The sequence below is a fragment of the Eriocheir sinensis genome, chromosome 18 (assembly GCF_024679095.1).
Source record: "Eriocheir sinensis breed Jianghai 21 chromosome 18, ASM2467909v1, whole genome shotgun sequence".
NCBI classification, from domain to species: Eukaryota; Metazoa; Arthropoda; class Malacostraca; order Decapoda; family Varunidae; genus Eriocheir; species Eriocheir sinensis.
Genome location: NC_066526.1, coordinates 7,921,920 through 7,934,939, shown reverse-complemented (window position 1 = coordinate 7,934,939; position 13,020 = coordinate 7,921,920). Strand labels below are relative to the sequence as shown.

At 45.5% G+C, this 13,020-nt stretch overlaps 1 protein-coding gene across 1 annotated transcript in view; it reads left to right on the top strand.

The window, feature by feature from the left end:
- Positions 1 to 13,020, top strand: part of LOC127000281 (nephrin-like) — a 152,995-nt gene that overhangs the window by 133,060 nt on the left and 6,915 nt on the right. Inside the window, exons 15-16 of the mRNA XM_050863805.1 lie at positions 11,495 to 11,678; positions 12,411 to 12,593. Of these exons, the coding sequence (XP_050719762.1) occupies positions 11,495 to 11,678; positions 12,411 to 12,593 (367 nt within the window). The remainder of the gene's footprint in view (positions 1 to 11,494; positions 11,679 to 12,410; positions 12,594 to 13,020) is intronic.

Genomic DNA, 13,020 nt, shown 5'->3' with positions numbered 1-13,020 from the left:
AGAAAAAGAATACAAGCAGACCAGGCACGGCAAGCAGCATAAAGTCTGTTGGTTTAGGACATGACTGCCTGCTTTTGTGGTTTAATCTGTTCGCTAGACACAGACCTACAGAACAGACTGACACGCTAGAGCGACGGAGGTGTGGGAACTTTCAATTCACTCCCCTTTGCCTCCTCCTCCTCCTCCTCGTATCACAGATCGATAGCAAATGAACAGGTGAGGCCTTGTGACGTATGTGTGTGTGTGTGTGTGTGTGTGTGTGTGTGTGCGTCGTTACCTAACCTCTGCACGCTACACCTTTTCATATGTTCTCTCTCTCTCTCTCTCTCAGTAACGTAATACCCTTCTTCTTCTCTTCATCATTCCTTCTTTCCAGCCTTAGACCCTTATTGTGTCTTCCTCCTCCTCCTCCTCCTCCTCCTCCTCCTCCTCCTCCCGTCACTATAGTAAACGGTCTCTTCAATCACCATCCTTCATTTTTATATTCCCTCTCTCCTTTCCACACTCGTGCCTAATATAATTTTTCTTTTCCTCCTCCTCCTGATCCTCCTCCTCCTCTTTCTTTCTTGTCCTCCTCCTCCTCCTCCTCCTCCTCCTTTTATTAATTTCCATATCCTGTTATCATTCCTAGAGATAGATACTTCTCCTAATCCCTCTCCTCATCCTCCTCCTCCTCCTCCTCCTCCGCCTTTTATTCCTTTCCATATCCTGTTATCATTCCTACAGATAGACACTTCTCCTAATCCCTCTTCTTCTCCTCCTCCTCCTCCTCCTTTCCTGCCAGCTTTAGCTGGTGGGAATGGGGGGATGGGTAAGAGCCTTTGCCTTTGCTGTCCTTCATCTTCCACCTTTGATTAGATAGTTAGTGTAGCTTGTCACAAACAGCCTCGTAAGGACCAGCAGGTCTGCTGTTGTTTCTTCTTTCTTTGTGATTTTCTTTGTGTTCCTCCTCCTCTTTCTTTCTCTTCCTCCTCCTCCTCCTCCTCCTCCTCCTCCTCCTCCTCCTCCTCCTCCTCCTTTTATTCCTTTCCATATCCTGTTATCATTCCTACAGATAGACACTTGTCCTAATCCCTATCCTTCTACTCCTCCTCCTCCTCCTCCTCCTCCTCCTCCTCCTCCTCCTCCTCCTCCTCCTCCTCCTCCTCTTCCTCCTCCTCTATCATGCTTACTGCTCATCCATGGTTCTCACATTCTTCTCCTCCGCCGCCTTCTTCAGTATTGTTCTCACCATTCCTACGCTCTCTTCCTCGTTTTCTCCCTCCTTCGCCTTCCTCCTCCACCCTCCCCGCCGCCTCCGTAGGTCTCCAATATCACCTGAATGCCTCCATCCCTCCCTTACATCTTTCTCTTGCCACCTCCGTTCACTATATGGATTACCTCTCTCGATCACACCCTTACCCCCCTCACCTCTCTCTCGCTCGCTCTCTCTCTCTCTCTCTCTCTCTCTCTCTCTCTCTCTCTCTCTCTCCTTTTCCATTTCCTTCCTCCTTCCTTTTCTCCATTTTTTCTTTATTTTTTTTATTACATTCGCTTCATCTCACTTTTTTTTATTTCTCTTTCCTCTTTTTTCCATATCCTTCTTTCGTTACCTTTCTCCTTTCTTCTATCCTTCCTTTCATCCCTCCTCCTCCTCCTCCTCCTCCTCCTCCTCCCCCTCTCACATATATTAAAGGGGCACATAGGAAAGATTGAAAAGACGCTGAAGGCTGCTAAAAAATTGCTCCTTAACAGAGAAACCCAATTTACGGAGAAAGCTAAAAAAAAAAAATGAGAGAACTAAAAAAAAAAAAGAAATTAGAAAAGCACTCTAGAAATAACATCGGCACTGACGGAAAAAAAAAGGAAAGAACGAAAAAAAGCAATCAGAAAAACACTAGAAATAACATCGGCACTGACGGAAAAAAAAGGAAAGAACGAAAAAAAGCAATCAGAAAAACACTAGAAATAACATCGGCACTGAGGCAAAGTTAATCTCATAATGTAGCAACAATCTCCTAACAGTCGCACGATAATAGGTTTAGAAACAAATACAGCAGGAATCAGCACAACAACAATCTAAGGACTCTGCACTTACAATCCCCCTATATCAATCACCGACCTCCAGTACCTAAGTAAAAATCACCTAACAACATTTCCCCACCAACAATCCCAAGTAGCAATACCCCAGTGGCAATCCCCCAGTAAGAATTTCCCAGTAACTCACCCACCAACAATCCCAAAGTAACAAACCCCCAGTAGCAATCACCCACTAACAATTACCCACCAACAATCACCCACTAACAATCCCCCAGTAACAATCCCCCACCAATAATCACCTCAGTAACAATCACCAATCAACAATCCCCAAGTAACAATCATCCACCAACAACCCCCAATAACAATCACCCACCAACAATCACAAACCAACCTTCCCCAGGCAACTATCTCCTACCAACAATCACCCAGTAACAATCATCCACCAACAATTCCCAAGTAACAATCACCCACCAACAATTTTCCAGTAAAAATCACCCACCTACAATTCACAAGTAACAATCATCCACTAACAATTCACCAGTAACAATCCCCCACCAACAATTCACCAGTAACAATCACCCAGTAACAATCACCCACCAACAATTCACCAGTAACAATCATCCACTAACAATTCCCCAGTAACAATCACCCAGTAACAATCACCCACCAACAATTCACCAGTAACAATCACCCAGTAACGATCACCCACCAACAATTCACCAGTAACAATCACCCAGTAACGATCACCCACCAACAATCCCCACGTAACAATCACCCACCAAAAATTCACAAGTAACAATCACCCAGTAACAATTCACCAGTAACAATAACCCCCTAACAATTCCCAAGTAACAATCATCTACCAACAATCACCACGTAACAATCACCCACCAACAATTCACCAGTAACAATCATCCACCAACAATCACAAAGTAACACAACGGAAGAACAAACAACAGCAGACCTGATGGTCCTTACGAGGCTGTTTGTGATAAGCTACACTAACTATCTAATCAAAGATAGAAGAGAAAGGACAGCAAAGGCCAAGGCTCCTCCCCACCCTTCCATCCCTTCAGCCAAAGCTGGCAGGAAAGGAAAAAGAGCCATGCAGCATGGAAAAACTGCATGGAAATTATGTATCAAAGAGGAAAGAACTACCATTACTGCTACCACTAACCGGGCGATAAAAACGGACAAAGACCAGGGTTGGAGTAATTCTAATTGTAATTTAATTGAAATGTAATTAACTACAGTTTTTTTGTAATTGTAATTGAAAATGCAATTATAGTAAGTAATTGTAATTGTACTTAATTAAATGCTGAGGTTGGAAAGTTTGGAAAGTATCGTTTAGTCGGCGCAACATCTGTGGTCATATGCTGGAAAGAGACAGAAGGGGAAGGAAGTATAGGAGAAGGGAACAGATCCCAGGAGACGGGACAAACCCCCCGATAATAACTGGTCCCCATTCACTGCTGGGTGGACAGGGGCGTAAGGTATCGGAAAAGCCGCCCAAATTTTTCCACTCCACCCGGGAATCGAACCCGGGCTCTCTCGGTTGTGAGCCGAGCGTGCTAACCACTGCACCACGAAGCCCCCAAAAAGCTGAGGTAATTTGTAATTCAATTGTAATTATAAAATGAAAGTGGCACTGGTCGGGCTCCATTAGGAGTGATAGGTTGCTTATAAGAATTAAATTTGCCGGTGACAATCAGGAAGTCGGAGGCGGCCGCTCCGCCACTAGGAGCAGTAGCGCGCGTGATGGACACGTCCAGTTCCTGATCGCGTCCTGTAGCTAACGTGTATTAAACGAGAAACAGACGGTCTTTTGCTGCTACTGCCCTCTGCGACGTAATGCAGTTCACTTCCTCCAAAACCTTCCTAGAGTGAGGTTGTGACTTCAGTCCTATAGACTCCTACGATTGCGCTGGCTGCTTACACGTTACGCTTCTTCTTAAGATACGCAAGACGATTTTGGGCATATTCCTCCTACTCATCCCTCCTCTGACTCCTTTATGCCTGTTATTAAGATCCTTAAGAATGATGCTTTCTATGCCCTCTCTGGCCTCGACCCTCAGAAGGCTTATGGGTCTGATGGAGTGCCTCCTCAAAAACTGTGCTTCCGTGCTGTCACCGTGCCTGGTCAAACTCTTTCGCCTCTGCCTGTCAACATCTATATACCTTTCCTTCCTGTTGGAAGTACGCCTTCATACAACATTTGCCTAAGAAGGGTGACCGTTTCAATCCCTCAAAATGCCGCCCTATAGCTTTACTTTTCTGTCTATCTAACGCTTTTGAATCAATCCTTAACCGGAAGATTCAAAACCACCTTTCCACTTCTGATCTTAACTACAGTTTTTTTTGTAATTGTAATTGAAAATGCAAAAATACACTCCATCTGATCGCCAGTATGGGTTCCACAAGGGGCGTTCTCCTGGCGATCTTCTTGCTCTCTTAACTGAATCTTGGTCATCCTCTCTTAGCCGTTTCGATGAAACTTTCTCAGTTGCGCTAGACATATCGAAAGCTTTCGATAGAGTCTGGCATACGTCTTTGCTTTCTAAACTGCCCTTTTTCGGATTCTATCCTTCTCTCTGTTCCTTTATCTCCAGTTTCCTTTCCGGCTTTTCTATCTCTGTTGCGGTAGACGGTCACTGTTCTTCCCCTAAACCTATCAACAGTGGTGTCCCACAGGGCTCTGCCCTATCACCCACTCTCTTCCTGTTATTCATCAATGATCTTCTTTCCATAACAAACTGTCCTATCCACTCATACGCTGACGACTCAACTCTGTATTATTCAGCTTCTTTCAACAGAAGACCCTCTCAACAGGAATTACGAGACTCCAGACTGGAGGCTGCAGAACGCTTAAAAACCCTCAGACCTTGCTATCATTTCCGATTGGGGTAAAAGGAACCTTGTGTCCTTCAATGCCTCAAAAACCTCATTTCTCCACCTACCAACTCGACACAATCTTCCAAAGACCTATCCCCTATTCTTCGACAACACTCAGCTGTCACCTTCTTCAACACTAAATATCCTCGGTCTATCCTTAGCTCAAAATCTCAACTGGAAACTTCACATCTCCTCTCTCACTAAAGCCCCGTTCACACTGTCCCGACGCTGGGCCACGACAACCCAGCGACTTTTGCATTTGACAAGTCGGCTCCCACGCTCCGAGAATAGGGGGAGATTTTTTTGGCGTCTTGGTGTCGGCTAGCATGATTGCCGACTGTCTAGGACATTCGGCCAACTAGTTGGCAGCATGTCTGCGACATGCTGCCAACTAGTCTCAAGACGAGTCTCAACGGTCATTTTTTGAAATGGCGCCATGTCTACGACAACCACGAATCTGCCGACCGATTGGCCGACAGTCGCAGACGGTCTTGACGACAGTCTTGCAGATTGTCTGTCAACTGGTTGGCCAACCAGCTGGCCGACTGTTGCCAAGGAGTTGGCCGACGGTCTTCCCGACGGTCTTCATGACTGTCTTGGCGACAGCCGAATATCTTAAATATCTTAAAAGGATATTTTAGCCGTAGACATCTTGATAGCAGTCTTCATGGGTCCTGGGGTATATAGGCTGTGATGGGCCTAGATTCCGCTGTGTCTACTTCTAGGGTTGCCACCCCGTTCCTTAAAATACGGAATCGCTCTGTATTCGAGAATGAAATGTAGCGTTCCGTTTTAAACCAATACGGAAAGCCATTTGTTCCGCATTTTGTTATCTGAATGGTCAAGCAGATAAAATTCAGTATCTTGAAATTGTAGTGAGCGCATTTCTAGATTAATCACAAAACCAGTCGTCCTAAAATGTACGTGTAACATACGCGACGTAACGTCCCTCCCTACTCCCTCTTGCCTCCACCAGCAGCGTGCAGCGGCTGTAACTCATTGCATGCTCGAGAAATTTTAGAGTTGCCACCCGTTCCTTTAAATATGTATCCATTTCGTATTGGAGAGTGAGATGATGCATTCCACATTTTTCTGACCTCAGGATGGCAACCCTAATTTGTGTCATACAAGAGAGAGGCAGCACGAGTGCATGCGTGCTGTGCGGCTCCCAAATTTGTACCAGTGAAACGTAACCATGCCCAGAAGTTGATGTGTTTGTTACTGCAAAATGAAAATATTAATTTCTTTATGGAGGCAGTGTTAAACAATATTTCTGAGCCGACAGTCTTCACAAACGTCCTTCGTTAGGCGAAGACTGTCGTCACGACAGTCCCTCATTATTCTTTATTAGTAGGCACCGACGACTGTGCCGACAAAAAACGGTAAAAATTTGAAAAATGGCCACGACAGTCATCACGACTGTCTCAAGAAAAGCCAAGCCCCGACCTCCCTCAGACCTCAACTGGAAATGACGGTTGGTCCAGACCCTTGCCGACTCTTGTGAAAGTTTAGCATGGAATACTTTTTCGTGCTATCCCTCACGACCCCACACTCCCCTCACGACGTCCGCTCAGCAGTCAGCATTCGGCGACCGTTTCTAGACCTCTTTCAAGACATGCCCGACCCTTTCACATCAACACCCAAGACCTCGTGTACCCTAGAGTCGTGGGTAGTCGTGGCCCAGAGTCGGCACAGTGTGAACGGGGGTTAAATCAGCTTCCTCGAGGTTGGGCGTTCTGTATCGTCTCCGCCAGTTCTTCTTCCCCGCACAGATGCTTTCCATATATAAGGGCCTTTGTCCGCCCTCGTTTGGAGTGTGCATCTCACGTGTGGGGGGGCTCCACTCACACAGCTCTTCTGGACAGAGTGGAGTCTAAGGTTGTTCGTCTCATCAGCTCTCCTTCTATCACTGACAGCCTTCTACCTCTTAAATTCCGCGGCCATGTTGCATCTCTTTCTATCTTCTATCGATATTTTCATGCTGACTGCACTTCTGAACTTGCTAACTGCATGCCTTCCCCCCTCACGCGGCCCCGCTGCACACGACTTTTTACTCATGCTCATCCCTATACTGTCCAAACCCCTTATGCAAGAGTTAACCAGCATCTCCATTCTTTCATCACCTTCACTGGTGAACTCTGGAATAGGCTTCCTTCGTCTGTATTTCCTCCTGCCTATGACTTGACCTCTTTCAAGAAGAGTGCATCAAGATACCTCTCCATCCGAAATTGACCTCTTTTGACCACTCTATACTTATCGCTATATGCGAGCAACAGTTAGCGGGCTTTTTCTTTACATCTTTTTGTTGCCCATGAATTGCTCTCTGCTATAATAAAAAAAAGTTATGATATGTAGCATACGGGTGGTGTTCATTATGTAATTGTAATTGAATTTGTTTTGAAGTAATTGTAATTGTAATGTAATTGCTATTTCCAAATGTAATTATAATTATAATTCAAAGTTTATGAAAGTAATAACTGTAATTTTAATTATTTTTTCAAGTGTAATTACTCCAACCCTGACAAGGACACCAGTATTCGAAAGAGCTTAACGTTATTTCGACAATGAATAATATCTTAGTTGTTGGTTGGATTCAAAACACTTGTCTAATCTATTCTTGAAGGCCATAACTGTTGTACTGTCAACGACAACACAGGGTAGAGAATTCCAAACATTAACGACTCGATTGAAGAAAAAGTGTTTGGCTTCGTGCTGCGAGAATCTTTTACCACATCTTGAAATTATTATTTCTTCTTGTTCTATTTGATCGATCAATTGTAAAGTAATCTTCCGCATTAATATCACTGAATCCTTTAAACATTTTAAACACTTCTATTAGATCGCCTCGTATTCTTCGTTCTAACTTTTTTACGTCTTTTCTGTAATAGGGAGATCAAAACTGTACACAGTACGCTCTAGTCGAACCAGCGAATTATAGTTTTAATATCACTTTTTCCGATTTATTATTAAAGATTCGCTCGATGAAGCCAACCAATTTGTTTGCGGTTTTAACAACCTCTGAACAATGCTGACTGGGCTTTGAATCGCTTGATATAGTGATTCCAAGATACTTTTCTTTACTTACTGCAGAAAGTTGTTGGTCATTCATTAAGTACTGAACGCGATTGTTAGTGTTTCCGAAGTGTAACACTTTACATTTGTCAACGTTAAATTTCATTTGCATTTGATTGGCCCAACGTGCAAGTCGATCTAGATCTGATTGTAATGCTTCTTCGTCGAGTGTCGTAGTTACCTTACTAGCGATTTTTGTGTCATCAGCAAATTGATACTTTGCAAGTGAGCCCATCATCGATATCCCCATCCCCATCCCCAATCTCCACGTAACAATCACCCAATAACAATCACCCAGCAATAATCACCCACCAACAATCCCCACGTAACAATCAACCACCAACAATCCCCTAGTAACAATTCCCCAGTAACAATCCGCCAGTTACAATCACCCACTAACAATCCCCAACCAACAATCCCCAAGTAACAATAAACCACCAAGAATTCCCCACCAACAATCCCCCAGTAATAATCACCCACCAACAATCGCCTAGTATAATCCCCCAGTAATAATTCACCAGTAACAATCACCAGCAACAATCACTACTAACAAACCCCTACCAACATTCCCCCAGTAACAATCACCCACCAACAATCTCCAGTAACAATCACCCAAAAGCAAACACCCAGCAATATTCCTCAGTAAGAATCACCACCAACAATCCCCCAGTAACAATCACCCACCAACAATCCCCCAGTAAAAATCACATACAAACAATCATCCCTAAACAATCTTCCAACAACAATCACCCAGTAACAATCACACAGCAACAATCACCCACCAACAATCACCAGTAATACTCATTTAGTAAAAAAAAACACCCAGCAATATCCCCCCAATAACAATCACCCAACAACAATCCCCTTCCATCAATTCCCATGTTACAATTCCCAAGCAACAACCACCCACCAACAATCCCACAGTAACAATCACCCAGAGACAGCGCCTTACCACCAATCACCCAGTAACAGCCTCTAATCACCAATCACCCTGTAGCAATTGCCCATTAACAATACTCCAATAACAATATCCCAGTAACAATGCCTCGCCAACAGTAGTAGTAGTGATGTTAGTAAATTTGCAGATGATACCAAGATCGGTAGAGTAATTGAGTCGGATCAGGACGCTAGTATTCTCCAAGGTGAACTCAACAGATTATATGACTGGGCGGATAAATGGCAGATGGAGTTCAATGTAGGGAAGTGCAGTATTCTGAGTGTAGGTAGGAACAACCCCTCACATAACTATTGCTTAAATGACACTCTCATAAGTAGGTCTGGGTGCGAGAGGGATTTAGGGGTCTTAGTGAGCTCTGATCTCCGTCCAAGGGCACAATGCATTCAAGCTAGAAATCGAGCTAATAGGGTACTGGGATTTATTTCAAGAAGCGTAAGCAACAGAAGCCCCGAAGTCTTCCTCAAACTTTATTTAGCATTAGTTAGACCTTATCTTGACTATGCGGTTCAGTTCTGGTCACCTTACTATAGAATGGATATCAAAATGTTAGAATCGGTGCAGAGGAGAATGACTAAGATGATTCAGGGGTTGAGAAACTTGCTATACGAGGGAAGACTCAAACAGTTAAACTTGCATTCTCTAGAAAGGCGAAGGGTGCGTGGAGACATGATCGAGGTTTATAAATGGATGAAGGGCTTTAATAAGGGAGACATTCATAAGGTTTTGTTGGTAAGAGAACCGGGTAGGACACGAAGTAACGGGTTTAAACTGGATAAATTCAGATTCAACAGGGACATAGGCAAAAATTGGTTTACTAACAGGGTGGTGGATGAGTGGAATAGGCTTAGCAGTCATGTGGTGAGTGCCAATACAATTGTCACATTCAAAAATAGACTAGATAAATTCATGGACAGCGATATTAGGTGGGGTTAGATACACGGGAGCTTAGGGTCAAAGGAGCTGCCTCGTACAGGCCTACCGGCCTCTTGTAGACTCCTGCGTTCTTATGTTCTTATGTTCTAACAATCCCCTAGCAATAATCCCCCACCAACAATCACCCACTAGCAATCCCCTACCAACAATCCCCCAGCAACAATCACCCACCAAAAATCTCCAGACAACAATTCCTCAGCAACAATCACCCAATAACATAAGAACATAAGAACATAAGAACGCAGGAGTCTACAAGAGAACCGCATAGTCAAGATGAGGTCTAACTAATGCTAAATATAGTTTGAGGAAGACTTCGGGGCTTCTGTTGCTTACGCTCCTTGAAATAAATCCCAGTACCCTATTAGCTCGATTTCTAGCTTGAATGCATTGTGCCCTTGGACGGAGATCAGAGCTCACTAAGACCCCTAAATCCCTCTCGCACCCAGACCTACTTATGAGAGTGTCATTTAAGCAATAGTTATGTGAGGGGTTGTTCCTACCTACACTCAGAATACTGCACTTCCCTACATTGAACTCCATCTGCCATTTATCCGCCCAGTCATATAATCTGTTGAGTTCACCTTGGAGAATACTAGCGTCCTGATCCGACTCAATTACTCTACCGATCTTGGTATCATCTGCAAATTTACTAACATCACTACTAATTCCTGTATCTAAGTCATTGATATAAATAATAAACAAAAGTGGACCTAATACCGAACCGAACCAACAATCCTTGCTTTCTTAACTGACTATTGGTCCTCTTTCCCAACCCAGGGGTCGTGACCCCAAGTGGGGTCTCCAAGCGTTTTTCCTGGGGTCGCCAAGACCTTAAAATATCAAACATGGTGTTATTATATTATAATAACACATATACAACTAAACTAGTGGGGTCGCGGTCATGTCTAGAGGTGCATGATTGGGGTCGCCTGAAGAAAAGGTTGGGAACGGCTGCGCTAGACATATCAAAAGCCTCTGATAGGATCTGGCACAAATCTTTGCTTGCCAAACTACCCTCCTACGGTTTTTATCCTTCTCTCTGTACCTTTATCTCCAGTTTCCTCTCTGACCGATCTGTCACTGCTGTAGTGGACGGTCACTGTTCTTCCCCTAAAAATCCCCTAGTAACAATCACCAGCAACAATCACCCAGCAACAATCACCCAGCAACAATCATCCAGAATCAATCACCCAGCAACATTTCTCCCAACAACTTTTCCCGAACAACAATCTCCCAACAACATTTCCCGAACAACAATCCCTCAGCACATTCTCCCGGCAACAATTCCCTAGCAACATTCCCCCAGCAGCAATACCCCAGCAACATTCCCCCAGCAACAATACCCCAGCAATATTCCCCAAGCAACAATACCCCAGCAACATTCCCCAAGCAACAATACCCCAGCAACATTCCTCCAGCAACAATACCCCAGCAACATTCCCCAAGCAACAATACCCCAGCAACATTCCCCAAGCAACAATACCCCAGCAACATTCCCCAAGCAACAATACCCCAGCAACATTCCCCAAGCAACAATACCCCAGCAACATTCCCCACTGCAACAGTCCCTCTGCAACACTCACCCTGCAACATGCCCCGCAAACTCTCTCTTCCCGACAGGTCCAGGACGCCGCCACGCAGGAGGTGGTTGCCAACATCACTTCGGCCACGCCCTCCTTCAGCGTGGAGGGCCTGGCGTCGGGGAGGGACTACCTCCTGCTGGTGAGGGCGGCCAATGAGAAGGGCAAATCCCCGCCCTACATCATCCAGGGATTCGCGCTCAAGGTCGCCGAGAACAAGATCAGTAAGTATATTTCAGGGCGGAGGCAAAGGAGTGTGTCGGGGCCAAAGGAGGCAGGGGAGAGGCAGAGATGAGGAAGGGTAGGGATGTGTCATGACCAGTGGAGGCAGGGGTGAGAAAGGGTGAAGAAGGGCAGGGAAGTGTGTTGTGACCAGTGAAGGTAGGGTGAGGCAGGGGTGAGGAAGGGTAAGATGTGAGTCATGACCAGTGGTGGCAGGCGTGAGACCGGGGTGAGGCAGGGGTTAGACGGGGGTGAGGAAGGGCAGGAGAATGTGTCATGACCAGTGAAAGAAGGGGTGAGACAGGGGTAAGGAGGGGCAAGGTGTGTGTCGAGACCAGTGTAGGCAGGGGTGAGGCAAGAGTGGGAAAGGACAGGTAAGGGTGTCGTGACCAGTAATGGCAGGGGTGAAGAAGGGATGTGGAAGGGCAGGGGTGTGTGTCTGGACCAGTGGAGGCAGGTGTGAGGAAGGGGTAAGGCAGGGGTGAGGAGGGGTAGAAATGTGCCATGACTAGTGGAGGCAGGGTTGAGAAAGGGGTGAGGAAGAGTGAGGGTGGGGTAAGAAAGGGCTGAGAAAGGGCTGGGGATGGTGTCGGGACCAGAGAAGGCAGAGGTGAGACAGGGACGAGGCAGGGGCGAGGAAGAGCAAGGGTGTGTCGGGACTACTGAATGCAAGAGTGAGGCGGAGGTGAGGAAGAGCGTGGAAGTGGTAGTAACCATTATTTCTTCTTTCCCAGACAATTCCAGAAGCGTGGAGGCCTCCCCGCTCCTCGCCGTGTTCGTGGGCGTCATGAGCGGCTTCGTCTTCATCTTGACGGTCCTGGCGGTGGCGGCGCGCTCCCGATGCCGCCGCCGCTGCCGCCAACGCCCCCTCCCGGACGCCTGCCCCGACAACAACAAACTGGGCGGCGGAGATGAAGGTAAACAGCGGTGATGAGGGGAAGGTTGCGGGTGCGGTGAGGTGGAGTGAGTTGAGGTGAAGTGAGGATGCACCACTGATAGGAAGGGGACGATTTTTTCCTTTTTTTTTTCCTTTTTAAATTCCAGGTTTTCTTTCTTCCTTTTCTTCATTCGTTTTCTTTTTGAATTTGTATATTTTTCCTCTCACATATCTTTCTTCTTCCTACTCTTTTCGTGATATCTTTTTTTCCTTTCTGTCATGTTTCTTTTGTTCGATTTTGTTTGTCTCCTTACTTTCGAATCTTCCTTCCCTGTTTCCGTCGCTTTCCTTTGTTTCTATGTTTCTTCCTTCTTTTCTTTCTCTCAGTCTTTCTCTTAGTTAATTGCTCAGTTAAAAAGTTCTCTCTTGCGTCTCTCTCTCTCTCTCTCTCTCTCTCTCTCTCTCTC